At 49.7% G+C, this 27,551-nt stretch overlaps 1 protein-coding gene across 4 annotated transcripts in view; it reads left to right on the top strand.

Annotated features, from left to right (window-relative positions):
* The window catches only part of XYLT1 (xylosyltransferase 1), a 172,649-nt gene that overhangs the window by 109,643 nt on the left and 35,455 nt on the right, over window positions 1-27,551 (top strand). For all 4 annotated transcript variants that reach the window (XM_064153871.1, XM_064153870.1, XM_064153872.1 and 1 more), the window contains 2 exons: window positions 49-251; window positions 19,586-19,666. In XM_064153871.1, coding sequence (XP_064009941.1) covers window positions 49-251; window positions 19,586-19,666 — 284 coding nt within the window. The remainder of the gene's footprint in view (window positions 1-48; window positions 252-19,585; window positions 19,667-27,551) is intronic.

The following is a 27,551-nucleotide window of genomic DNA, read 5'->3' as shown; positions in this document are numbered from 1 at the left end:
AGTTTGGGGCAGAGTAACTTGAACGTATTACTTTTTTCTCCTGTAAAGAGATCCAATTACTTGCACCGGCAAGTGCTCCAGTTTGCCAGCCAGTACCCAAATGTGAGAGTCACTTCTTGGAGAATGGCAACCATCTGGGGAGGAGCAAGTCTGCTGTCCACCTACCTCCAGACCATGAGGGACTTAATGGAGATGAACGACTGGCCATGGGATTTCTTCATTAACCTCAGTGCTGCCGACTACCCGATCAGGTACCTGGCTGGGGTGGGGTGGCATGTCTGTGCTTTGCTGCAAGAAACAGAGGTCAAAGGGGCAGTTTCTTCTCTTTTACAGCAGAAGACTTGTCTCAGTGAGCCTGGTATCCAACAAGCACACTTTAGCAAGGAGAGATCACCTTACTGTAGCCCAGGTGCTTGCCACTTACTGGGGAGGGACTGTGGCTGGGGGCAGACCAGCAGCACTGGTCGCTCGCTTTGACTGGGGAAGCGCAGTCTGCTCTATCCAGTCATTGTTTCCAGCAAGGGACATCTACAAGAGAGGATGAGTAAAGTGGCTGCATGTTCTGCAGCTCAGCAAATGGAGGCCAGGCACAGAGAGATCCGTCTCAGGGCTCTGATCAACAGCTTAGTTTGATGTCTCAGAAAGTGCCGAAGGCACAAATACAGATTTAGAGAAGGTAGTGTTGCCTCTTCCTGGTTTTAGTACTTTTTCCACAGAGAATAGCAGTAGCAGAAGTGAGAAATAAGTTGCTTGGAGTCAGTTGTGTCTTTGGCACCAACGGCTGCCCAAATTTCTTTATTCAGAAGGCATCAGGCAAAGAGCTTCACACCCTGCCATGTGACGAGGCCATGATTTTAAGTGAAATTATATTCCTGGATTTACGTAACCCAGACCCCACAGCTGTGCTCTGTAAGGTTTCCTGCGTAGTGCAGAAGTAGAGCATCTGTAAAAATCAGGCAAACAAACAAACAAAAACCCTAAATAAGACCCAGACCTTTAAACTGTTTGATTTAGGCTATGAGAATTATCAAGACAAGGAAAAGAGGACATGCCCTTTGTGACTTCTGTTTCCCTGTGTGTCAAAATGCTTTGATGAAAGGGGAAGTAACTTTTGGGGGCGATTTCCTGCTGAGTGATGACACAACATGTTTCTGGTGCTCCTAGGAAATAAGTATATTAGACACTTTCACTGCCTTTTGCTGATAGAGTTTCTGCAAGACCTCTTTCAAAGTGTGGGTCCCTTCCTGAACCTGCTGCTCACACAGAAATCCCCACCGAAGTGCATGCCCCAGGCAGGACTGTGTGAGACCTGGCAGCAGGTTTTGTTGCTGGTGCCCACTTCTAAGCACTGCCAGTGAAATGCAGCACGTGCTGGGGAGAAAAAATAGCAGTCACAGAGATTGCATTGCTCCTGGATTGCGGGGGTTTGAGTGCAGAAGTTATATTTCACACTGCATCTGATTTAAACACTTTCAGCATCCAAGAGGCAGAGCCCTAAAAAGGTTAACACATTCTCTGTTCTGGCAAGGGAGAGTGTGTAGTTGTCTGCCTGTTTCTTGAGGTTTGAGAAGAGCTGGCTTCTTAGTCCCTGTCGTTGGCTTCCCTGGTGAGGAGTGCTGCCCTGCTGATGAGAGGCAGAGCAATGCAAGGCCCCCGAGGGCAGAAGCGAGTGGTGGCTCTGGGATGGAGGTGAATTGGAGAAGGCAAATTGGCAAATTGCCGCAGGTCTAGGGTAGATACAGACTGGTTCCAGCAGGTGTGTCCAGCTGTCCCGCTGCAGTCCTGAGTCCACCCTAACCGGTGTGTGATGCTGAGGCCATGACCTGTGGCAGCCTCAGCTGCTCTCAGTTCCCTGTGGAAGAAGTTAAGCCACTAGGCCAAGGGCAGTAGCTGTGTAGGTTGTGGTCAGTAGGCATTAGTGGATTCCTTGTGAGGATGCTGTGGTCTTTCACAGCCATCCAGGCTCTAAGAAAGTGCCACTCAGCTAGAAGAGCTCCAGAGCTTGTTTCTTCCTGGGGGGACAGGCCCTGGAGCTGCCCTGCCTGTCTGAGCATGCAGCCCCACAGCTGATGGAAGTGTGCTTCCCTGCACACCATGCTCCTTGGCCGAAAGAGGAAAGCCCTCTCGGTGCTGCAGCCTGGGTGGCAGCGAGTTGCAGTGGCAGCCTTGGTGACAGTGCTGTTAACTTCTGTGTGCGGTAGCGCAGCCACGAGCCCCGGAGAAGGCTATGGATCCCTTTCACTCTCCCAGTGGAAACGCTGCCCACTCCTGTGCTTCCTGATCTGCAGGCAGGTCTGTCTGAGGCAGTACCTTGGAGGGCTGCTTGCTTTGCCAGGCAGCTGTAAGTGGGGCGTGCGAGGGGTTTTCCTGCTTTCAGGCCTCAGCCGGGATTTGTCAGACAGTGGGCTGGGGGCGGTGTGCACTTCTGTCGCTGGTTAGTCACAGTGCCGTGGTTCTTGCTAGGTTTCCCTGCATAGGAACATATGAATTGTGTGGATTAATAGTTTTTATCTAGAGCTGCTTCACATTAAGCTTTCGCTTCCCATCTGCCATTCCATCTGTAACACTGAAACCTTTGCTGCTGCTGATAATAAAAGCTAATCCAGCCTTATAAGTCAGAAAAACACATTCAATATGTGGGGTTAATACTTTGTGATGAAACCTAAATCTGTCCCAGGAGCAGTCTGGTATGTTCATGGTCTACATTACAATTGATAGGAGCCCTTCATCCTTCAGAAGAGACATCCAGAAGCAGATAGCAAGGATTATATTATATAAAGGCAAAGAGAGGAAAAAAGATATACAAGAGCCCTTGATTTGGGGAAGCAAACAATTAAAACAGTGTAAAATGATACGTAGGCAAGGCAGGAAAGCTCAGATATCCATCTCATTCTTCCTTATACCTTCATCTTTAGTTTGTGCAGTCTGTAGGTCCAGCACCTAGCACAAAGGAGATCCTAATCCATGCACTTTCAGTTGTTAGTGCAGAGTCTGGGCATAAATGTGCCTGCCACACAAAGGCTGTTTCCCATTAGCCATGAGGCAGTGTGCCCTTTATTGGCCAGCAGAAATGACACCGTGCAGTACCCAGCCTCAACTCCATCCATCTCCATTAAACATTCTCAGCAGGAAAACAAGGGATGAAACAGGCAAAGGCAAACCTCTACAAGCACCTCTGTGTTTGAAGGTTGTGTGGCTGCTGCTCCTTCTGCTCTGGGGTTGTGAAAAGAAAAGGCCCATGCCTACAGGGTTCTCAAGAAACCATCTCTCACACTGCATTCTGAAGCAAATGAGAGGAAGCAGCACCTTGCCTCCCTTTCCTTGATTTCAGCGTCGTGTGTGTGTGATGTAAAGCCTTTTGAGAGCCCCTTTCAAAAGTCTTTGGGAAAGCTGCTGCTGCTGTTTTTAACCTCCAACTTGACATGGGTATCTCTTTGCATTATTTATTGCCTCTGACAAACAGCACCGGGTAGTCAACCTTATGTTCAGGGACTGAAATTTCACTCCCAACAAGGTGAACTGTGGTAGAGCATCTATTGGTGCTGAATGTTTAATGTCCTTGCAGGAGTCTCTGGATAGTGTGGCAGGTGAAGTGTCGCACCGTTTAAATTAAGAAGGTTAATGAGCTCGTTTAACAGCGAGTGTCAAGTCAGCGCTTACCTGGCCACACAGCTTGTAGGAGGAATAAACACAATGAAGCATTGGAACTTTGTATCATTTACAGCAAATCACAGAGCCTCAATCTCCAACCGCATCACCAAGTCCAATTGCCAGCTAATGCTTGGTCGTTAGTAAAGGTCGAGCAAAATTATTAACAGAAGCTTGGGGAGTGCTCCAGAACAGTAAGAAAGTAGAGTGGCTTGTTGGGGGAGCCAGGAGTGCAGACAGGACTGTGTTCTCAGTTGTGAGCAACCATGTATACCAAGGGGGCTGGCCAGGAACCCAGCAACACTACTCCTGGTTGGCACTACTGTGCAATTAAGGCTGCACAGGCACGCTCCGTGAAGGCCTGAGCCAGGAAAGTTCTGTTGGATGAGACACATTCAGAAGAGGTTTTGGTCTGGAACGCGCATGCTACGTGTCATGATAGGAAAAGCACCTGGGGAAGGGTAGCTACAGGCTGTGGGGATAGTCTGACAGAGACTGGTCCTTTAAACAAGTGCCAGTCTGGGGACACCTTTGCCAGTCAGAATCACAGGCAGAAACTGAGAAAGATGAACTAACACAGAACTGTTGACTGAGCTGCTCTGGCGTCATGGTGCTGCCCTCTGAGTGGCATGCTAACGTTGTTCATGCCACATCTAAAGATGCTTCCTTAGAGATTTGAGGGATGTCCTCTGAGGCAGGTAAACCTTTTTCTCAGGTCAGTGTTTCCAGCAGCAAGCAGGCACTCTGGCTCTTGGTCCTGTGGTGCCTCCAGCAGACCTGCACTCTTTAGGAGAGTTGTTAGCAGGGATAACCACCCCAAACCAACAGCTTTCTTTGGACTCCTGCCAAGCCTGCATGTGGTAGGCAGTCTGGTGGTGATACAGCTCACTCAGCTGTTGGCTTCACACCTTTCATCTCCAGTAACTTACATGGCCAGATCCTGCACTGGGGCTATGCCAGGGCTGCTGCCTTTGGCTGTCAGAAAAGGAAACTGAAGACTGAATGGCTGTGAGTGGGATCAAAAAGCTTTCACAGGATGTCAGGGGCTGGAAGGGACCCAAAGAGCTCATCCACTCCAACCCCCTGCCAGAGCAGGACCACACAATCTAGCTCAGGGCTCACAGGAACACATCCAGACAGGCCTGGAAAGGCTCCAGAGAAGAAGACTCCACAATCTCTTTAGGCAGCCTGTTCCAGTGCTCTGTGACCCTTACAGTGAAGAAGTTCCCCCTTGTGTTGAGGTGGAACCTCCTGTGCTGCAGCTTCCATCCATTGCTCCTTGTTCTATGCCAGGGAGCAGTGAGCAGAGCCTATCCCCCACCTCCTGACCCCCAGCCCTCAGAGAGTTATAGACATTGATTAAATCCCCTCTCAGTCTTCTCTTCTCCAGACTAAGCAGCCCCAGGTCCCTCACCTTCTCCTCATCATGCAGTACTCCAATCCCCTCATCATCCTTGTAGCCCACCACTGGACCATCTTCAGCAGATCCCTGTCCCTCTTCAACTGGGGAGCCCAAAACTGAACACAGTATTCAAGATGAGGTCTCACCAGGGCAGAGTAGAGGGGGAGGAGAACCTCCCTTGATCTGCTGTGCACTCTCTTCTTAGTATACCCCAGGACCCCATCATCCCTCTTGGCCATCAGGGCACATTGCTGTGCCATGGATGTTGTCCCCCAGCACTCCCAGGTCCCTCTCCACAGGGCTGCCCTCCAGCAGTCACCTCCCAGCCTGAACTGCTGCGGTTTATTATCCCTCCCCAGGAAACTTCTTTTCCGCAAGCAGCCAGATAAAGTATTGGTTAATACAAAACCAAAGTGATTACTTCTGAATGAGGTCTCTGGGCAGCAGGGTTTGCCAAGGGTGAAAAGATGGGAGTGGAAGGAATACATCTTCAGGTTTTCACTCTGATGGCAAGCAGAAATAATGACAACCAAGAGGTTTTAGAAAGGCTCAGCCTCAGCACGTCTTCAAGTCATTCTCCAGGTGCCCAAACTAGCTGGGAGAACAGCAATATTCTTGTTCCAGTCACTGGCCCAGATTCACCCCCTGGAAAACACAGATGACTGCCATGGCTACCACTGTATAATAAACTTCATCAGGAGGATTTTTGTTCTGTCAAAATTACCATAGAATCATAGAACCAACCAGGTTGGAAGAGACCTCCAAGATCATCCAGTCCAACCTATCACCCAGCCCTATCCAATCAACCAGACCGTGGCACTAAGTGCCTCATCCAGTCTTTTCTTGAACACCTCCGGGCACGGTGCCTCCACCACCTCCCTGGGCAGCCCATTCCAATGCCAATCACTCTCTCTGTGAAGAACTTCTTCCTAATATCCAGCCTAGACCTCCCCTGGCACAACTTGAGACTGTGTCCCCTTGTTCTGTTGCTGGTTACCTGGGAGAAGAGGCCAACCCCACCTGGCTACAGTGCCCCTTCAGGTAGTTGTAGACAGTAATAAGATCACCCCTGAGCCTCCTCTTCACCTGCCAAGGTGAAATCCAAATGACAGAACCTCTGGAGCAGAGGACTGGGAGGAAAAAAGCAAGCAAACAGAGTTTGCATGGAGTGAGTAAATCAGAACAGAGCTGTCAGTCTGCTTTGTAAAACCTCTCGGCTTTTGCAGGCTGAGGTTTGAAATGCAATACTGGAAGTGCAAGAAATTCCCTTCTTAGAACTGAAAGAACTTGGCTTTCACACACAGCACTCTAGCTTTGTGAGAGATGTCTGAGACACAGTTGTGCCCTCTTGGTGTTGTGAACTTAGAAATCCAAAGCCAGATGTGTGATGGCAAATCATAGAATCAACCAGGTTGGAAGAGAGCTCCAAGCTCAGCCAGCCCAACCTAGCACCCAGCCCTGGCCAAGCAACCAGACCATGGCACTAAGTGCCCCAGCCAGGCTTGGCTTCAACGCCTCCAGGGATGGTGACTCCACCACCTCCCTGGGCAGCCCATTCCAATGCCAATCACTCTCTCTGACAACAACTTCCTCCTAACATCCAGCCTAGACCTGCCCTGGCACTGCTTGAGGCTGTGTCCCCTTGTTCTGTTGCTGGTTGCCTGGCAGCAGAGCCCAACCCCACCTGGCTACAGCCTCCCTCAGGCAGCTGCAGGCAGCAATGAGCTCTGCCCTGAGCCTCCTCTGCTGCAGGCTGCACCCCCCCAGCTCCCTCAGCCTCTCCTCACAGGGCTGTGCTCCAGGCCCCTCCCCAGCCTTGCTGCCCTTCTCTGGACACCTTCCAGCACCTCGACGTTAAACCGTTGGCTCAAAAGGCCAATTTGGCTTAATGTAAGCAGTGTCTCACTGAGTCAGTGTCTCACTGAGGTTTGGACTTCAGAGCTGCCTCTTAGAAATGTTTCCCTCCTGGCAGTATGTAGGATGGTGGTGGACATGAAAGCCTGCCCAGAGGATACTGATTTTCCTTACACCCCTTACAAAGACTTGTGCAGTGCCGCTCTGAGACACAGACCTTGCCCTGGGATGCTGTACCAGGCACTAGGCAGACAGAGCTGTTCTTTACAGCGCCCTTCTGCACGCTCTTCTGAGCTGAAGCCCTGGTAAATCCTATCAGTACATCGAGCTGGGAGTGCAGTGCAGGTAGCTTCTGCAGAACAACATCTGTTAAGATGCCAGCGCCTGAGGTTTTTATCTCGGTGCTGTCAGTGGCATTGTATGTGGCTTTGTTTGCTGGCAATATCTATATCTGGCAAGCCAGACGTCAGCCCACCCTTAATGCTTCACAGGGAATCTTTTTTCCCTGTCCAAAAAGGAACTTTATCAGGGTTTTTCTTGAATCTGCATTCTCCAAGAATTTCAGATGTGTGTGCTGCTTTCCTAAGTAACCTTTCCTCCTCCTCCTCCCCCCCTCACTTGCCTCCACATTTCCTTGGGACTTACATATATTTTGAAGGTTATCTTCCTGGATTGCTATCACATCTTTCTGTTTTACTGGTCAGTGGTCAGCAGTTGGCAAAGCAGAGGTTCTGCATGTGGTCACAGCTGGGTGGAGTGGAATACTGTCATTATTGTGGTTTAAAAATGCTGTTTGTAGCTGCTGTTAAGATAATTGCTTCAACCTGTAGTAGTTAGTGATGAGCGACCCTTCTCTGTGCAGCCACCAGGGCCGAGGGTACTCATTCTCCACATCCCTTTCTGGCTTTAATGCTGTAAAGCAGCTTTTGCTTTTGGAGAGCCATGACATCTGCAGCTCTCAGCAACTGTTCTGGATATTTAGTACTTCTGAAATGGTCTCCATAGCAGTTCCAACCTGGCACCAGAAACAAACGCACCCCATGTTGGAGACTGGTTTGGCTATCCAGGCATCTGCACGGACATGCAGATGAAAGATGCATCAATAAAGCACACTTTCAGCCTGGCAGTATTGCTCCAGGTAGCCGTGTACTTGGCAGCGTGTTGTCTTGTTGATTGCTGTGCTAAACGGGCAGCCCTGCATCTCTTCCTATGTGAGCCGCAGCCTTTGAGCCAGCGTCTGAGCCCTCTCAGAGGACGGCCTGGCAGATGAAAGCCCCAGATGCCAAGCTTTACAGTTTGGTGGCACTGTGGCATCCGAGCACTTGCCGGGCTGCCTGGCTGGTGTCCTCTTCTCTTCTGTCTTGGCTCTGGGGCTGCTCACAGGGAGGTTGTCCAGAGGAGAGCCAAAGGATTTTCATCTGTTCACCATTCGCTTTCTGGGTGCAATTTATTTTTTGCTTCTTTGTGAATGAGCAGAAAGTGTCTCGGAAAGGAGAGTTAATTGCGAGTCTTCACTGGGAGCCATCCAGGCTGATCTGTAAACAATAACAGTAGAGATGATGTGATAATGTGCACCACTGGTTCCTAGGCAACGCGGCCGCAGCTTTTGTCTTCAAGATGCTAAAATAATATCTAGAGTAGTGTTTCTGCAAGGGCAGCTGCTGTGTTGGGGCTGAGGAAGGCACTGAGCAGCAAGAGGGAGCTTGGCAGCTATTTCTCCTCCGCGGCTCCAGAGCTGTGTCTGGGACCTGCTTTTCGTTTGCAGCTGTTTGTGGACAAATAGCCGCAGGTAACCGAGGCAAACTAAAGAGTCCTTTGTGCAAGGTGGCTCTGGTGCTTTAAATCCACAGCTAGCAAGATTCCTCACTTGCTGTCCTGTACGGGCAAGCCCTTCCCGCGGTGCTCAGCTGCCCATTGCGTTCCTGGGCAAGAAGCCCCGGTGGGGCTTGGGAGTGTAGTGAGATGTTGGTCCCAGGTGCTCTCTCCCGCAGCTTTACTGCAAATGGCTTTTAGTCTGTTCATGTAACTGGCAGGTGGGCAACAGAAACTGCAGAGGAACAGGTCCTTGTGCTGCTTACTAGGGTCTTCTGAGTAGAGGATCCCCCACCTAAAACCCCGCTGAAGGGCTGTGCTGTTTTGGTTTGTTTCGGTAAAATCATGATTGAATTCCAGAAGCCAGAACTACTTGAAAGAGGGAACCGTTCCTATTTTATGGCATTGCATTTTAAACACCCTTTGTGGCCTTGCTGAACTCTCTCAGGAAATTAAAAGTCTGTCACAACTGCCATTAAGACACTTCTTTGTTTAGAGTTCAGGATGCCACTTACAATAAACCAGCTGCAAAATAATATCTGCTGGCAATTCAGCGTGAAGATGGAACAACAGTGTGCTATTATACCTTCCCTCCTCGCTCTTAAGTAGTTGCACACCAAAAGGACATCAGGGGGTGAGCAAAAATGTTGTTATGATTCAGTCTGTGATTGGTGCTACTGAAATAGAAAGGAGAGGAATAGATGGATATCTTTTCCTCTAAAACAGGGCTAGGAGGGTGAGAGTTTAGTGGTGTTTGGTGTTAAAGATTTCTCAGGCAATTTACACATGAATTCTGATCTTGTCTTGTCATTAAATAATGTACATTGACCTTTTTCTGTCCAGAACTGAGCTGAAGGAAATGCTCTGCAACACAATTACCAGAGTTAGTTTAAGTGCTTCTGTGTAAATCAAACGCAGTAGGAACCCACTGTGATTACAGAGCGGGTTGGAGGATGCTTTAGCACTGTCTCAGGTTATTGTGTTCTGAAGCTGGGATGTGCCATGCCGGTCAAGTGTGAGGCAGCTTCCAGATGGTTTCTGTGGCAAGGGCTTGCAGAAGCAGGGCTGTGCATGCTCCGTGAGAGTCGATGTCGTTGCTAAAACCTTTGTGTGGGTTGTGTTCTGTAGGTACTGGAACTACTTCCACAGGGATCAAGTCGTGCTGCCGATGACAGCTACAGATCTGTGACTGGGGGCTGAAATACTCTCTGATCTTTCCTTTGCATGTGGAACTGGTGTGTGTAGTGTGTCAGGAGATAACAGTGATGAGTATCATCACAAAGTGCCCGAATGACCTCCAGATTTGTGACCCACTGCAGCACACGAGGGGAAAAGCGAGACAGGACATTGCCCCAGATCACCTCCTGTCCACTGGGCAGTAGGGCTTGGCAGGGTCAGGAGGTGATCTGGTGACAGTGTAACAGGAGTTCACTTGTCTTGAGCTGAAGCAAACCGCTGGTTGTGTTCTGATCTCCTAAGTGTGACTGCATCTCCGTTGAGCACAGCAGTGAGTGGGAGAAGCAGGCTCCCCCCTCTCAGCTGTCTGCTTGCCAGCCCCGCTCATCAGTTAGCATATCTATGCCTCCCTCTGTCGTTTCCTTGCTGAGACCTCCTCTCTGCCGCACGTCTGTGCACTTCGTCCTGGCTTGCTCCAGAGCAGCCCCAGTGAAGAGCAGGCAAATCATCAGCTGCCACTGCCTGCCAAAATGAGGTTATTGCTCAGCCCAAGTCAGGGTAACAAAAGGTTACCCTGACTGTTCAAACCAGTTCAGGTTCCTTCCATCAGGTCTCGGCTCGGTGTCCATTTCACCCCCCAGGCCCTGTCCTTCCACCTTTCCAGGCCTAGGGCAGAGCTGATGTTAAATCCCTTTAGCCTGACCCCATTCTTCCCCTTTGGCCTTCTGGCCCTGCGAACCGATGCGCTCCGACAGGTCGGTTCAAAGGAGCGGCAGCCCGGCAGGAGCTGCGGGCAGGGCTGCTTCGCTCCCTCCGCTTCCGAGAGAGGCTTGCGACAGGGCAGGCAGGGAGCGGGAGGGGCTGCGGCCGCGGGCAGGGGGCGGGAGGGGCTGCGGCTGCGGGCAGGGGGCAGGGAGCACTGTGCGCTGGCTGCTGGGGAGGCTCCGTGGCTGCTGGGGCGTTCCTGTGGCTCGTTTCTGGTGTCACTCCCGTCAGGGATTGCAGCTGTCTCTGGACGCTTATTCCCTCTTGCCCTTCCTTGGGCAGTGTGGGCAGAAAGCAGGAGGCGAATTCCCCCTGCTGATCCTCTCACTGCTGCAGGAGGTCCCTCCGCGCTCGGGGCGGGGTGAGACTGTGTTGGGCACTTCTCGTAGGTTCTTGCTGCAGATTGACCAGGGAGGTGGCAGGAGCCAGTGCCAACGCTGAGTGACTCAGCTCTACGCTGTGGCCTCGCAGGGCCTTCTTCCTCCCTGCCAGGTTAGGGTTAGGGGTTAGGGTGCTGGTCTTTCTCTTCCCTCTATGTCAGTAATTGGGCAAGAAGTCGTTTTGAACCAGAGTGATGCCTGTTGCTGCCGTGTCTTCTGAAAGTCTGCCATGTGGCATGGAGAGTGAGTATGGACAAGAGCAAATAATTGACTGCAGTGCTTAGGGGAGAGCAGAGTTGAGCTGAGCTGTAGCATTTCTCCTGGGCTGGAGTTGGACACCTTCCACTCTACTGCTGAAGGATGTTGCAAAGGCAAGGGAGAGTCGAAACACATACGTGACTTACTCCTTACATGCCTGTGAACTACAGCAGGGAGATAATATTTAACCATCGACTCTACCAGAGAAGCAAAACTGAAACAGAAGGCTGCATGTGAGGCAGGGTTTGGGCAATTTGCAGATTGGTGAGAATAAAAGCTCAAAATAAAAGTCTAAATATGCCAGAGCCAAGAGGATGAGGCTAAAATATGGCAAGGCAAATAGCTTAGACTGCCAGCATACAGAGGTTGAAGTGGGGAGCAGGCAAGTACAGCAGCTCTCTCAAAGAGCTGTCTGTGTTTGGGGTTTTTTAATGCCCCCTTGCAAACACGAGAGGTCCAATGATGACAGGAAAGCTGCTCACTCAATCCTGACACCTTAGTTCAGGAGAGCCAGCTTGTGTTTGGAGACGAGATACAGCTGAGTCAGCACCAAAACTTGGGAGTGCTTATCCAATAGTGCTGAGCAGTTTGCATCAAGCTGTAATTTGAAGTGGCCAACCCCCACATTGCTCTGTTTTCTGTTCACCAGTCTGTGTTCTTTCAATTTCCAAATACAAATAGTGGGAATTCCAGCAAGGCTTGATTAAATCATTTTGCCAGCACCAATAAAAATGAGCTTTCCTCCATACATGCAATTTGACATCTCTTGTGAATGCAGAGGAAGGGAAGTTTGCTTTATAATATATCCCTTTAACACATTTCCTACCCCTTATCTAAGTTGCACACATGTCTCTGCCTTGACTTAAACTGTTTGTTGCAAATATGCAATTATAGGCCTCTTTAGCAAAGGTTATCAGTCAGGCACTGGAGCTCTGGGCTAGCGAGATGAAAAAATCACTCCTAGTGGCGATGTGCCGATCCTTCAGCAGCTGAAATAGAGGAGTAAATAGCGAGTTGTCTAACAGCTCGGGCTGAAACGCTGCGCTGCCTTCTAGCTAAGTGCCTCTGAGTTAAATGCATCAGCACCAGCTAATGTGGGGCATAATTCTTCCTGCCCGTAGCTGATTGTCTGTGGTTACTGCCGTGTGTCCCAGGCTCTGTGCAGTTGCACCTTTGGAAGGCACTTCAGAAGCCTTTGTTATTCACGTGGGGTTTTTCAGTGTATTCCTTGTCGATAGGCATGCACAGAAAATAGGCTCAGCCATTGCAGAAGGTTAGAGTTAGGGAAAGGTTTAGAATTTTGCTGTGAAGTACAATGAGCTGCTTCCAAATTGGGGCTGGGGTTGGGGACGAGCTGCACAGGGCACGGTCTGCAGGACTGTGCTTTTCTTGTTCCTTTACTTTTTATTGCTGCAGTAGAGATGCTCAGAGAAAAGCACAGACAAAGGAGGTCCTAAGAGCGGTGCCGAGGTGCTGCTGGGACCGAGGGGCTCTTTAAAACATGTAACGTCAGGGTTTTGAATCTCAACCCATTGTCAGCTGTGTGAAGTGGCTGTGGTAGAGATGGGCAAACTGAGGTATGAGTGGATTAACCTCCCTGGAAAAGTCTTCTTAACAAATGTACTTGGGCATCGAATGATCTAAGATTAAAGAGCAGCACTTGGCTCTCCATCTTGTGTGTGATCCTTGCAAGTGCTGCCTGCTAACATTTGGCCATGCAAACCCTTACCTGTACTGCCATGGTCTGGTTGGTTGGACAGTGCTGGGTGATAGGTTGGACTGAATGAACTTGGAGGTCCCTTCCAATCTGGTTGATTCTATGATTCCATGATCATGCTGGGCACAGGGTGTGACAGTCACACTGCTTCAGGGGAGCTACCAGTGTGTGACAGCTGAGCAGATGCTGGGAAGTGCTTTTCTGGATCAGAGCCCCAGTGAGGGTGCTGCAGTGTGGTGTGTTGGCTGTGATGCTGGAGAATTGAAGCTCTTGTGTTGACATTGCAGTATAAAATAATTGGAAATTGGGTTGGGTACTTTATACCTAGGAAACAGCTGAAAAACAACCGTCAAAAGCCACACGTGTAAAAGTTTTAATGAGTGCATGTGGTGAGTATTTCATTATCATAAAAGCTGTGGGGTTTATTAGCTGCTACAAGGCTGGAGTTTTTCGTTAGCCAAAGGCATTTCAGGGTTTCATGGGATCTAGCTGGAAAACATTCCAAACAAATTAATATGCTATTTTAAAAGAATAATGAGATGTTGAGGGGTTTTATAAACTCCAAAATTTGCTAAACCAATATCTCTAATTAGATGAAGAAACTCTCTATAGAGACTTTGCATCAAGGGCTGTGCACATAGAAAATGTTTTAAGCATTTACATATCAGATACTGCTGGCAGTGTTTTGGCTGCAGTCCAGAGCTGCAGATAGTTTTAATCACATTTGTTCATTAATCCTTGGTGGAATTCTCTTCTATGATCTCTTTAGGATTTTCATTTAGGCATGTGCTGCTGCTTGTCAGCAGTGGGCTCGTTTGTTTGTTTTCCAAATGCCATCTGAAGCCTTGAATTGTAGAAAGTGGGTTGTGGAGTGGCTCAGGAAGCAGTCGATGCAGTGTATGCTTTTTCTCTCGGGAGATCTCCTTTGTACCCAAGCATTTATGTACTCTCACTAGGAAGAGGTTTATTCAGCAGTGTGACATTTGAAGAAGAGTTCCACTCTTTTGTGACTCTGTTAGTTCTTTTCCGTAGGAAACAGACAGCAGTTGAATGGGAAGCAGTAATTGAAAGTACAGCAAAGAGAATTGTGTTGCTAATAAAACGTCTTGAGAGTCATACAACAAAGGCAGAGCTGCACTGAAAGTAGCTGCATCCCCTGTGATGACTGATCAGTGCCTGGAGCTCCAAAATGCAGAACGCTAACGCTTTGAAATCCACAGGTGCCACTGCCCAGATGGCAGCACTGTTGCTGGAGCAGAACTCTCATCTCTCAAGTGCTCGAGTGAGCTGAGCTGCTAAGGCAATAGTTTTCTTCCATTATCTCGTTCCTCTCTTAAACCTGTCTGGAAAGACAAAACAAACCATTTAAGACCAGGCTGTTGCAAAAGCAGAGGTGTTAACAGTCCCCTGGAGCCTTCCAGATGCAGCTGGCCTCTGCAACTGTACCTGTCCCTCTCCTTTTCGTGGTAGGCTTTAGGGAGGACTGTGCTTACAGGAGACAGCTTCTCTCTCAGAGAAGCTGGTGCTTGTTCTGTGATAGCTGGTGAGGGCTAAATACAGCTTTCCCCTTGCTTAGTGGAAAGAAAAAGCTCTGCCATCTAAACGTGCAGTCAGGGTCAGGCTCCTCTGAGCCTCTCCTTGCACTAAACTGCCTTTGAGGAGAGAGGAAGAGTTGGGAGCATCAGTGAGCATCAGGCTGCACACACAGGGTCTGGGGGCTGAACCCTGCAATGAGAGGGTGTTCCTGTATCCTCGTGTTGCATTTGCGTGGTCGATCACCTTGCTGTGCTTCCCCTTCAAGGCCCCCTCCAGGCTTGTGATTTATTTCTTTCCCCCTGCCGAGTCGTTCTGCTTTTGTATCCTTTTGTCAGGCTCTCACTGTGCACACATCTCCACGCGTGGGCTAGCTGGCACGGCAAAAGGGCTAGTACAGATCAGGGTCCCTCACTGGAGTAGGAAGATCCTACCCAGCTTCACTGCCAAGGGCTGCCCCGTGACCAGCAGGCTGGGAGAGAAGCGTTCAGGGTGCTGCAGACACTGTGCAGGCAGAGGTGGGAATGATTCTCCTTCTGGGTTGCTATCCATCCTGCCCCCCTGCCCTGCAGCTCATGGAGAAGCAGAGCTGTTGGCAGCTGCAGAAGCTGTGGAGCTGATCTGAGCCTGTGCTCTCCTTGTGTAAGAGGGAGAGGGCAGCAGGGCAGGTTGTCCCCAGGCGAGAGCAGTTGGAGAAGGAAGTCTCCTTCTGCTAAGGGTCTCGGCAGCGATGGCGTGTCCCAGTGCTTTCCAGGAACGTGCTAGGGAAGACCAAAGCCATGATTTACTGAAACCAGTGAACTTAACTGTTGGAATGTTTTGAAAGGGTAGCAAGTCTGACGGCACTCATCTCTTCTCATTCCAGGCTCCCACGTGCACAGCTGCAACTTTAACCAGGCAGTAATATTATGCCTAACTCTGAGTAGATGAACTTGCCCCAGAATTCCAGTTTTCTTCTCTGGAATCTCTTTTCTTCTCTAGGGACTGTCTAGAAATAGTTTCTTGGCAAAGAGCTGTCAGGGTTGCTGTGCATCTAGGCTCTGTAGAGCTGTGTCTTCACACAGGCACAGGGGTCTTGGGAAAAGAAATTGTGGAGAAGTCAGGAGGATACAGATGGAAATACCAAAGCTTTAGGCACTGAGGGAACTTGTAGCAGTTTTGTCTTACCTCATCTGACCCTGTATTTGCCTTCAGCATCTTTGCTTCAGAGCACATTTCTGCTTCAGACCGTGTTAGCCACCTTAGCCTACTCTCCAGATGCCTTTCCCTGTTTCTTTGTTCATCTGCTTTTCTGGTACTCGCCTGGCTCTCCAGCACCCACAGCCTGGCAGAGCTACTGCTACGCTTGCTGACACCTGTGCTCACCATGGCAAGAGCTATCCCCCTCCCCGCGCTCACATCCCACTCTATTGCAGCTGCAGGGTCTCATGCAATGGCCAGCACCTTGTTGAGGAGACTTCAAGTAAAGTTCTGATGAAGGTGGACCCCTCCATCCCAGCTGGCAGACTTGCCCTTGTTTAACACCAAATCTACACCAATGAAGTCAAAACCACTTTGTTCCCTCTAAGTTTTCTTCACTTGTCATCTTCTCATGGGCACCCTCCCACACCTGAGCTTTCTCCACGCTGAGGTCACTGAAGGATTAGTTTCCCCTTTCTCTCCGTGAGCTGCACATCTGAGGACTGCACATTTTGTCTCAGACGCTTTTCTCTCTCATTGCTCATGGCACAGGTAACAGGTGACTTCATCCTTCTTCCTGCTGCCTTCCCCTCTCTGTGAGTTAATTACTAAAGGAAGTACAAGTGGGAGCTGTGTGGATGCATCCATCAGCTCCAGCCTCACACACCGACTGTGCAAAGGCTTCTTCCCCTGTCTGTGTCTGTACTGCATTACAGAGTAGGGAAACTGATAGGAGTGGAATGTGTGTATTGGTGTGTTTTAATCAGTAGCACCAAATCCCTATCCCCAGGACTTTCTTCTTTGCTTCTTAGGCAGGAAATACTGAAAATGTCACACTTGTTCCTTTCTGTTACACCATGATGATTAGTAAAAGATTTTGTGCCAGATTTGTGTGCAGTGAATTATCCCTGAAATTTGCAGAGCTAGAGCAGAATTTAATTTGGCAGTGCAGAGTTGATATTGCTCCCAGTGATGTCTTCAGCTGAAAAGCTCAGCTCTCCGTTGCCTTCCTTAGAGAAAAAAGAGGCCTGTCTCTTTAGTGTCTCTCAGGAGTGCCAGAGGCATCGCAAATAGCTGGTGCCAGAGGCACTATGGTGGCGCAGAGACGCTGCTGCCAGTGTACGTGAGGGGTGGTACCAGCTGGTGCCGAAGCGTTTAGGAAACACGTGCCTGAAAGCCAAGTTTTCTGAAGGTGCACATGCATTGGCATCCAGGGCATGTTTAAGGCCTTTGATTTTCTTTTTAATGTCGTGCAGTGGAATAAATCAGAAGTGATGTGCAGCATCCTTGTGATATTGGGGCCAGAAGAAGCAGTATGGATGAAGGCTTAATAGAAACTCAGTGCACTCCCATGCTGAGCACAGAATTGGTTGGCTGCATGAATCTAAATGGCAAATAACCAGGAAGTTTTAGCAGTGGAAAGGGGCTGGTTTCTTCCTGTCTTGGCATTACATGGAAGGAAGCATGCTTAATTGACAGAGTAAAACTCTCATTAAGTTATTTTAAAGACAAATAAAAGTAGGACCAAGTTGCTGCCAATGTATTTCAGAAGTGGGAAAATGATGATTATTAATTAGTCTGAGAGCTCAATATGTGGATGTTTATAAGCTTTAGCTAGGAAGTGAGCAGCACTGAAGGACTGACATGGTAGCCCTGAGACATAGAATCATAGAACTAACCAGGCTGGAAGAGAGCTCCAAGCTCAGCCAACCCAACCTAGCACCCAGCCCTGGCCAAGCACACAGACCATGGCACTAAGTGCCCCAGCCAGGCTTGGCTTCAACACCTCCAGCCACAGCAACTCCACCACCTCCCTGAGCAGCCCATTCCAATGCCAATCACTCTCTCTGACAACAACTTCCTCCTAACATCCAGCCTAGACCTCCCCTGGCACAGCTTGAGGCTGTGTCCCCTTCTTCTGTTGCTGGGTGCCTGGCAGCAGAGCCCAATCCCACCTGGCTACAGCCTCCCTGCAGGTAGTTGTAGACAGCAATGAGCTCTGCCCTGAGCCTCCTCTGCTGCAGGCTGCACACCCCCAGCTCCCTCAGCCTCTCCTCACAGGGCTGTGCTCCAGGCCCCTCCCCAGCCTTGCTGCCCTTCTCTCAACACCTTCCAGCACCTCAACATCTCTCTTGAATTCAGGAGCCCAGAACTGGACACAGCACTCCAGGGGTGGCCTGAGCAGTGCTGAGCACAGGGGCACAAGAACCTCCCTTGTCCTGCTGCCCACACTGCTCCTGAGCCAGCCCAGGCTGCCATTGGCTCTGCTGCCCACCTGGGCACTGCTGCCTCATCTTCTGCTCCTCTGTACCAGCACCCCCAGCTCCCTCTGTGCCTGGCTGCTCTCAGACACTCTGTCTCTGGCCTGAAGTGCCGCTTGGGGTTGTTGTGGCCAAAGCATAGAACCCTGCCCTTGGCCTTGTTCAATCTCATCCCCAAGTACACCCAAGTCCATTTGGTAGGGCCACTGCTGAAGAGTGCCATAGCGGTTGGCAAGCAGATTGGAAATGAGGGTGTTCTTCGTGGTGTGGATTGTTCCATCAGTTGGTTTGATTTACTTTCAACCTGTAAGGAAATTAAAGTTCAAGCACTTCCAGACTTGGTTATTTTTCTAAACACCATCTTTGCGTGCCAGTGTTTGCCTAGAAACTCACCCGAAGATGTCAGCCATTGAAACCATTTCATGTGGAAGCATTGCTAAGTAAATTCACTAAATGCCTGTTCAGCCTGGTAAGATGAGGACTCACTGGAGCAGCAAATGTGAAAATCTGCACAGCTTACTCCACAGAAAGCAGTTTTCTGAGGTTGCCAAATTGAGATGCAGAGTCTGACCCTGGGAGGTAACGCAACTCACATGAGTGAGCATAGAAGGAGGGTCTCGGGCTCCTGCAGCCTGGTTGTTCAGGCTGGTTGATAGGTAGATACTTCACTTGATCCAGGTAAATCAAAGGCATTATGAAAGCAGTTTGCTGGACTGATAACATTTCCTAGTTGCTGCAGCCTGACCCAGCAGTTCAATGCATTTTGTAGCACTCTGGTTTAACCTGGGTGTCTGTGGCTTCTGTTGAAGTGTTGTGAAGATACAGTGCTACCGACAGCTTCCCAAGCTTTAGTGTTCTGCCATCAAGTCCCTTGCAGGCCACTGCTTCAGAGGTGTGATAGCTGCAGTGCTGTGGGGTTTGAATTCAGCTCAGGGCCCGATGAAGATCTTTTTAATATGATTGATTCAGTTTTCCTAAATATGCTGAGCCAGATAAATAGAGAACATTTTTGCTCCATTGTTAAAGAAATCAGGGACCATAGAAGTGGCAAGCGTGAACCCGTTCTTGGACACGTCAGCTGAAATTCTGGGGGTGCTGGTGTCAGACTGCCAATCATGCTAATGGCATTCACCTTCTGGATTCCTTTGTTCCTCTTAATTAGATTGGCATTTTGACATCCAAATTCTTTTGCTTGGCCTCCTCTCTGTTACAAGGATGCAAACAAATAAAATGCCAATCGATACTTAACCAAGTCCCTTAGGACAGCTCTGGCCAAGCCTGCACAGTGGTGCTGGCAGTGCAGTCAGCTCACCAGTGGGTTTTCATACTTTCCAGGTGCTGAGCAGAGTTACTTCACACAGCTTCTGCTACAATGCTGAGAGCATATGCCAAGGGTTGCTAGGGATCTGTGAAGGTGTAATGAAGCAGTGCTGCTTTCCAAGTGTGTTTTCCTGAGTAAAGAGAACAGCAGGATGGAAGCTTCTTCAGCAGCTGCCTCCTTCAAAGAGTCTCTGGATGGTGCCCAGATGAGAACAAGAATGCATCCGTTACTCTAGGCACAGTGGTGTTCACAGTGGTTTGTTCTCTCTCTCTCTCTCAGGACAAATGACCAGCTAGTGGCCTTCCTGTCCAGATATCGTGACATGAACTTCTTGAAGTCGCATGGGAGGGACAATGCAAGGTAAGCTGGCATGGGAGGGGCAATGCAAGGTAAACTGGCATGGGAGGGACAATGCAAGGTAAGCTGGCATGGGAGGGACAATGCAAGGTAAGCTGGCATGGGAGGGGCAATGCAAGGTAAGCTGGCATGGGAGGGGCAATGCAAGGCCTGCGAGCGGATTAAGTGGCAGGAAGAGGCTGCTTGGTTTCCTCCTCAGCCCCCGGCAGGGGGTTTCTGCAAGTACTGGCGGGCCAGAGTGAGGACCCTGGGGGGGGATTGAGGACCCTAGGGGGGGATTAAGGACCCTCGGGGGCCGCATCCAGCCCACAGGACGTAGTTTGAGGACTCTTGGGTTAGGGAGAGAGAGAAGTGCAGCCCAAAGCCCAGACAGCGAATCTGTTATCTGTATTTACATTCTTGTTCTTACAGCTCTCAGCAAGCCTATGAGTGCAGTAGACATCACCGCTGTGTCCCTTTCACAGCCTGTAATCTAGTTCTTCTCAACAAAACATTCTATCTGGCTTCAAACTAGCACGCCTTGGAACAGTGCTGCTCTGCATCCACCCTGCATGGGTCTCGGAGAAGAGAATATGCTGTGTTTCTCAGAACACATCACTGATACTTAAAACTTTGTGGTTTGAGGGAGCAACAGTGAGCTAACATTCATGTTTCCAGGGGTGTGGAAAACCTCTGCAAGTGAAGGATTTTTCCCACTTGACTGCCGTGGTCCTCTTTTCCCCTTTATTGCTGGTTTTGCTTTTCCTCTTCATTGCGATTTTGTAGCCTAACAGCAGTCTTGCAACAGTTGCAGCAACTCCTTGAGCTGAGCCCCAGCAGCTTTGCACCTAGCCCCGCCGGTTTTTCTGCTTGGGTCACCAGGTCGTCTCTCTTAGCACATAAACTGTCAGCATACTGCTAGGCTGGGCTCAGGAGGTGTGCACAGGGAGCACGGCATGCTGAGTCGCACCCTCGGCACAGAGGGTGGGTGGAAGAGTGCGCAGGACTCTCACTTGGCTCTTCTTGCTCTTGTCCTGGAAGGCCACTCCAAGGTCTTCTGGAAGCCTTCTCTTCTCCAGGCTGCAGAGCCCCAGCTCTTGTAGCGGGTCCTCATGGCAGAGATGCTGCAGCCCTCTGAGCACCTTGGTGGCCTCCTCTGCACTGGCTCCAACACTTCCATGTCCTGCTTGTGCTGGGGGCTCCAGAACTGCACCCAGGACTGCAGCTGGGGTCTGAGGAGAGCAGAGCCAAGGGGCAGAATCCCCTCCCTGTCCCTGCTGCCCACACTGCTCTCACTGCAGCCCAGCACAGGGTTGCTGTCTGGGCTGCACTCACACTGCAGGCTCCTGTTGAGCTTTTCATCAGCCCAGACCCCCAAGTCCTGTTCCTCAGGGCTGCTCTCAGCCATTCCTCACCCAGGCTGTACTTAGGGATCTACCCATTCTGTATTGTTCCTGGTTAAAGGAAGCCCTCACGAGAATTCATCTTGTGCATGCAGACATTCTATAGCAGGTAGTACAAAATAATACTGGGGGGAATAATATTTAAACCCAAGTCAACAGTTTTCACAGGAGAATGTCCAGCCTGGAAAGTGCAACATTGGAGTGATTGGCAGGCTCAGCTCAGCTGGCAACAGCGATTGACAGCAGAGCTAAAGTAGAAAAGGGAAGAGATGCAGCCAGGGCAAAGCAGTTGGTCTCTGATGCCTTTTTACTCCTCTGGTACACCTGATTCTTCTCCAATTCCCTAAGCTGACTGTGGAAAACAGCTAATGAGTTGTGACATGCTTGCACTGAGCAGGTTGGAACATACCAATCTCAGCTGGGTTAGAACAATTTAGATCAGCTGAACCTACTAATCTGGCAGGAATTTAATACAAACCAAGCTAATCTGCCCCTTGTCCTGCTCTCCCAGGAGTACCAACCCACTTAGTAGCTCAGTGGGTCACTTTGTGTGAGCAGCTGAAGTCCTGGCAGCCTACTACAACACCTTGCTGCATTTTGGTCTTTTCTTCTGGGTTTCTACCCTGAGTTCTCTGTGCATCAGCAAACATCATGTGGGACACGAGTGCAGATTTGCTGTCCCCATCTGTTGTGGTTGTGTAGCCACCAAGTCCTGTAAGTGCTTCCACTGCTGACCACTGGATAAATGGGTCCTTTCATGTAACCCCTTGGCAGCTCCACAGAATTTATACTGGGGACATAGAGGAGCTCTCGAGCTCTCCTCCTCCTGAAAAGGCCAGAGATGTGCAGAGGCAGGAGGCAAGCCAGCAGCTGCAGAAGCCTCTGATGGATGTTGGTGTTTGGTAAAAGGTAATTTCTTTGCTGGCAAAAGCTGGTCAAAAAGCAGCTCTCCCTCTCTTTCAATTGTGGGTGGATTTCCAGCTCTTCTTCTACCTGTTGAGAGAAGAATTGTGTCTGGAGTGAAATTATCTAGCCTGGTCACTCAGTTTTAGTGCTTCAGAAGCTCAGTCTTGTCTAAGCCCATAACCCTACTGCCTGCTCTGCCTGACACACAGCTGCCAACTGACTTTAATTTTATGTTCAAGGTGTGGAAGCTGTGCCCATGCCAGTGAGGTTCATCCCTGCAGTTCCAGAGATGAACTTCTGGGATGAAGTACCTTGTATAAGCACCGGCAGGTGGGGTGAGACTGAAGGCCCATGCAGGCTATCACCCCGTGTCCTGCTGCCTCCAGTGCCTGTCCCCAGAGGAGCAGAAGGGGAGACAGACAGTGGTGCTTCCTTGCAGTAGTCTCCCAGCCTCCTGTGACCTTTGCTCAGGGAATTTCCACAGCCAGTCTCAGCAACTTGCTCCTTTAAGAATTGCTGAGATGATTATTTTTTCTATTCATTTTCCCAGTTGCTGTTTAAATTTTGCTGTTTGCTTTGCCTTGTCACAGCCCTGTGGAAAAGTAGTATCCTGAGGGCTGAATGGTGTGGCCAAGAGCTGGGTAAGGTCTGGAAGAGAAGCAGCAGCCTCAAGGTTTGACAGCAGCTGTTTACAAAAATAAAAGACAGCCTTTGGGAAGGATTTAGGACACAGGCCAGCCTCCAAGTTATTGGGCAGTAGGAGAAATCTCCCTTGGGACATCCTGTCTCACACACTTTGGAACAGGAGTTTTGATTTAAAATGCCTAGTCAAAGCCATGATAAGGGAGAGGACACTGCACTAGCCTGACTGCCACCCCACATGCACTGATCGTTGTGCTGTTTCAAAGTGGTTTTCCTCTTAAACAGCTGACCTAATAATGGAGCTCAGCATTTAACATCTCTGAAGGCAACAGATAGCCCTTGCTGCTGCTGCTTTTTATTTTGACACCAAGCTAGGAGCAGCTGAGCTGTTGGAGGGTAGGAGAGTCTTGCAGAGGGACCTGGCCAGGCTGCATGGGTGGGCAGAGGCCGATGGGATGAGACTGAACAAGGCCATGTGTAGGGTTCTACACTTTGGCCACAACCCCAAGCAGCACTACAGGCTGGAGACAGAGTGGCTGAGAGCAGCCAGGCAGAGAGAGACCTGAGAGTGTTGGGAGAGAGGAGCTGAAGATGAGGCAGCAGTGCCCAGGTGGGCAGCAGAGCCAATGGCAGCCTGGGCTGGCTCAGGAGCAGTGTGGGCAGCAGGACAAGGGAGGTTCTTGTGCCCCTGTGCTCAGCACTGCTCAGGCCACCCCTGGAGTGCTGTGTCCAGTTCTGGGCTCCTGAATTCAAGAGAGATGTTGAGGTGCTGGAAGGTGTTGAGAGAAGGGCAGCAAGGCTGGGGAGGGGCCTGGAGCACAGCCCTGTGAGGAGAGGCTGAGGGAGCTGGGGGTGTGCAGCCTGCAGCAGAGGAGGCTCAGGGCAGAACTCAGTCTTGACAGCCTTCAGATCATACAACAGAGAGAACTTAGAGCTGTCATCTTAAAACTGCAGTGCTTACCCAGCTCAGTTGCAGTGCACTTTATAGGCAAGCTGTGTTTGCAGTCAGTGGATGTTTCACTGCCAAATAAGGACAGGAACCTGACTTCTTTCATAGAGTGGAGTTGTCTTTTAGTTATGCCAGAGCCATTAAAAAGTGCATCATTCCGGTGTGCCTGTAGTAGCTTAAGGAAGGGGGTAGCTGGAGAAGCATTCTGTCCTTACAGAGCTGGGAGTATGAAATGCAGTGGCTGGGGTCACTGCACAGTACTGGGTGGGCCAGACTTAGATCTCCTTTTTTCAGTGTCTGAGACTATTAAAAGCTAAAGAACAACCTGGTAGTGACATAAGCTATTACACTTTGGAACACCTGGTTGGACTTGGATATCTTGGCTTGATCTAGGATGATGTATCCCTGCCTATGGCAGGGGGGTTGGAACTAGATGATCCTTGTGGTCCCTTCCAACCCTGACTGATTCTATGATCTTGAAGGTCTCTTCCAACTAAATATATTCTATGGTTCTGTGCTTTGGGGTTTTGGCAGGAGCAGTATCTGGCTGATGTGTTGTACAATATGAAGAGAGTCAAATGTGACATCTCCAACAACAGGCAGGAAAAATGTGGGGCTGTTTTACAGGAGCTTTGCCACAACAGCCACTTGGGAAATGGTCTACACCTACTGTGAAGACTGGATGCTGTTACATCTTAAGAGGAATCTAGAGCTCACAGCCAGAGTAAAGACAGCTAAAGAAAAGGTCGTTAGGAGTTTGTTATGTGTTTGAGTAATCTCCTGGGCTGTTTTCTTTGTTCAAGTCCTCCTGTGTGCTGTTTGTGGCAGTTGTGTTGTCCCCATTCTGTGCCCCGGGTCCCAGGCGCTGTTAGAGGTGTGCCAAATGCGACTTTTGGTAAGGAGCATCGGAAGCCCACTGCAGATCTGAGAGGCTGGAGAGCCATTCACTGCCAAAGGGCTGGAGCACCTTTCCCAGAGCCCCACCCCTGCAGCCCCGTTGTGCTGGCCCCCATCTGCTTCATCACCTTTTCAGCCGTGCCTTTTCTCTACTGTGTGCTGGCATTCTGTATGCTGGGTTTGTGGTGGTTTGGCCATCGCTTAGCAGATGGGTCACACAGCAAATGCTGTTGTGGATTGCACCAAGGAACTGCCCGGGAAGCACCCAAACACCAGGAGAAAAGATACTATATTATCCCTGCTGTTGGAATATTTTAACCACTTAGCTCCCAGCAGCACTTACCTTGCTGCTCATGTGCGATATTTGGTGTTCATTTGGCTCGGATTTCCTCCAGCCTTACTTTTGGTTGGTTTGTTTGGTGGTGGAGGTTTGGTTTTGCTTTCTTTTAAACACTTCAGCGTTCCAAAGCTCAGGGACTAAAGATGTATATTTGTGCTTGTGGGTAGTTGAGCCCCACAGCTGCATGTAAACTGTAGTGACTGCAGTGGCAGCATGCGTCTTCAGTGCCAAGAGGCTGCACTTGAAGCTATTTTAGACATTACAGCTAACTTTCAAGCATTCCTAAGCATCCAGGGGCCACGAAGTCTCTGCTGCTTTGGCTTGACAGTTTGCCTCACTGTAGGGGTTTTGTTTGAGCTCAGTTTTGGAAACCAATACTAAACTATCAGTGCGAATTAAAAACATGCTTTAGGTGGTAGGAGATGTGGTAAAACCAGCCACAGGTCTTGGCATGGGGCAAAACAAGATATTGTTTGGGTTGGGACACAAACAGGACCATCCACAGGTTCAGGAAGGCACAGTGACACCTGAAGTAGCTATAATTTATGTGGTGGGCAGGAGTTAGGAAGAAGGCAAAAACTGAGGTATCAGTGAAGTAATCTGAGAGTTTATCACTATCTAAGAACATTGAGCTGCACACTTTGTTTTCAGTGGTACACACAGTAGCATTTGTGTCCTTGCAGCTGAGATCCTGAGCCATTTTACAAAATACTGACGTCAGGGAGCATCCCTTCAAGCTGGACAGCTAACCCTGGCCCTGTTTTACCCAGATGTCAGTATCCTGGTTGGTGGCTTGAAAATCTGCCATATATAGAAGTGACTCACACTTGCCCTCCATCACTTGGGAAGTGTGATTCCCCACTGCCTTTTCTTTCTTCAGTCATCTAATATGCAGATCCTGAGAGGTTAACACAGTAGAAACACCCAGTGTGGTGGACAGCCAAGGTGTCCTTCTGCAGTGCCTGTGAGCTCTGCAGCAGCTGTGCTCTGCTGGCCTTGCTAGTAGCAGCAGAATGTGCTGCAGCTGCTGCAGCAGCACCATCGTGTAGATGAGATGGCTTCAAGCCCAGCTGCTCAGGCCCAGCAGCATTCCCAGGTCAGACACTTTTCCCCAGTGTGAGCATTTGGAAAGGAGAGAAAATGAGGAGACAAGAAATATTCCAGAGAAGACTTCTTGGAGACAAAGAGATGGCAAAATGTCGGCCTTTGTATCACTGAGTCTGGCTGAGGTGAATGTGTGCTGCGTCCCTGCATGCTATTCTTGAGAGTCTTCTCCTTGCATTGCTGACTTTAGACAAAAAGAAAAGCAGGTGGGACATGGTCTCCCCGTCCTGAGAGGAAGCCATTCCCTTTTTGCCCTTATAAAAGCTGTTACAGTGCTTCTTAAAAGGTATCATAAGTAAGTGATAGAGGGAGATTCAGACTGGAGGTGAGGAAGAAGTTGTTCAGCATGAGAGTGGTGAGAGCCTGGAATGGGTTGCCCAGGAGGTGGTTGAGGCCTCTTTCCTGGAGGTGTTTAAGGCCAGGCTGGCTGAGGCTGTGTGCAGCCTGCTCTAGGGTAGGGTGTCCCTGCCCATGGCAGCAGGATTGGAACTGGCTGATCCTTGTGGTCCCTTCCAACCCTGACTGATTCTGTGATTCTGTGGAGAGTGGTGGAAAGCAAGCCACAGGAGAGTCTTCTGGAAGTCCCTCTTGAGCCTCACGACTCACAAGAGACTGTATGGAAGTGCTGTCAAAACAGGGCAATTCCTATTCCAAAACATAGACCCTGCAAGTTTCCTGCAACTGAGAACTGGGTTAGAGTTTTGGGTGGGTTTGGCTTTTTGATTTGTTTTTTTTTAGGGGGGACACACTTGATGAATTTGATCTCTGACTTGCAACACTGAAATGCTGAGAAGCATTAAAGGCTTGTTAAGATTTCCCCTGAAAAAGAGACTGCCAGAAAATAGAAAGTAGTATTTTTTTCATAACCAGTGGAAGTTATTGCTTAGGAAAAGATAGACCAGAAGAAACAGCCATGAGGAATTTCTTCTAAGCATAATGCAAAGATGTAACATGACTAAAGCATTAAATAAATCAACTAAGAAAATTACCTATGAAAGAAGCAGAAACAAATTCTGTAGAGTATGAGACACCTGTTGTAAAGCTTGAAAAATCTAATTATGTCCACAGAGAGCTGGAATGATCAGATAAAATGAGTGTATTCAGTGGCTTTCAGCAGTGTCTCCTGTGCAATAACCTAAGTGCTGTGGATGTTGGATGTCCAGAAAGATACCATGGGCTGGGAACAGCCCTGTGAGGAGAGGCTGAGGGAGCTGGGGGTGTGCAGCCTGCAGCAGAGTATACTCAGGGCAGAGCTCATTGCTGTCTGCAACTACCTGAAGGGAGGCTGTAGCCAGGTGGGGTTGGGCTCTGCTGCCAGGCACCCATCAACAGAACAAGGGGACACAGTCTCAAGCTGTGCCAGGGGAGGTCTAGGCTGGATGTTAGGAGGAAGTTGTTGTCAGAGAGAGTGATTGGCATTGGAATGGGCTGCCCAGGGAGGTGGTGGAGCTGCTGTGCCTGGAGGTGTTGACGCCAAGCCTGGCTGGGGCACTTAGTGCCATGGTCTGTGTGCTTGGCCAGGGCTGGGTGCTAGATTGGGCTGGGTGATCTTTGAGATCTCTTCCAGCCTGCTTGATTCTGTTATTCTATGCTTTCTGTGGCTCTCCCACATGGTTGTTTGGGTGTAGTTGTGTGAGACCTGAACAGTGATTGCTGTCTTCGATGCTG

The sequence above is a fragment of the Pogoniulus pusillus genome, chromosome 13 (genome assembly GCF_015220805.1).
Source record: "Pogoniulus pusillus isolate bPogPus1 chromosome 13, bPogPus1.pri, whole genome shotgun sequence".
Classification (NCBI taxonomy): Eukaryota; Metazoa; Chordata; class Aves; order Piciformes; family Lybiidae; genus Pogoniulus; species Pogoniulus pusillus.
The sequence above is the reverse complement of the archived record's forward strand: the minus strand, read 5'-3'. Positions and strand labels throughout refer to the sequence as shown.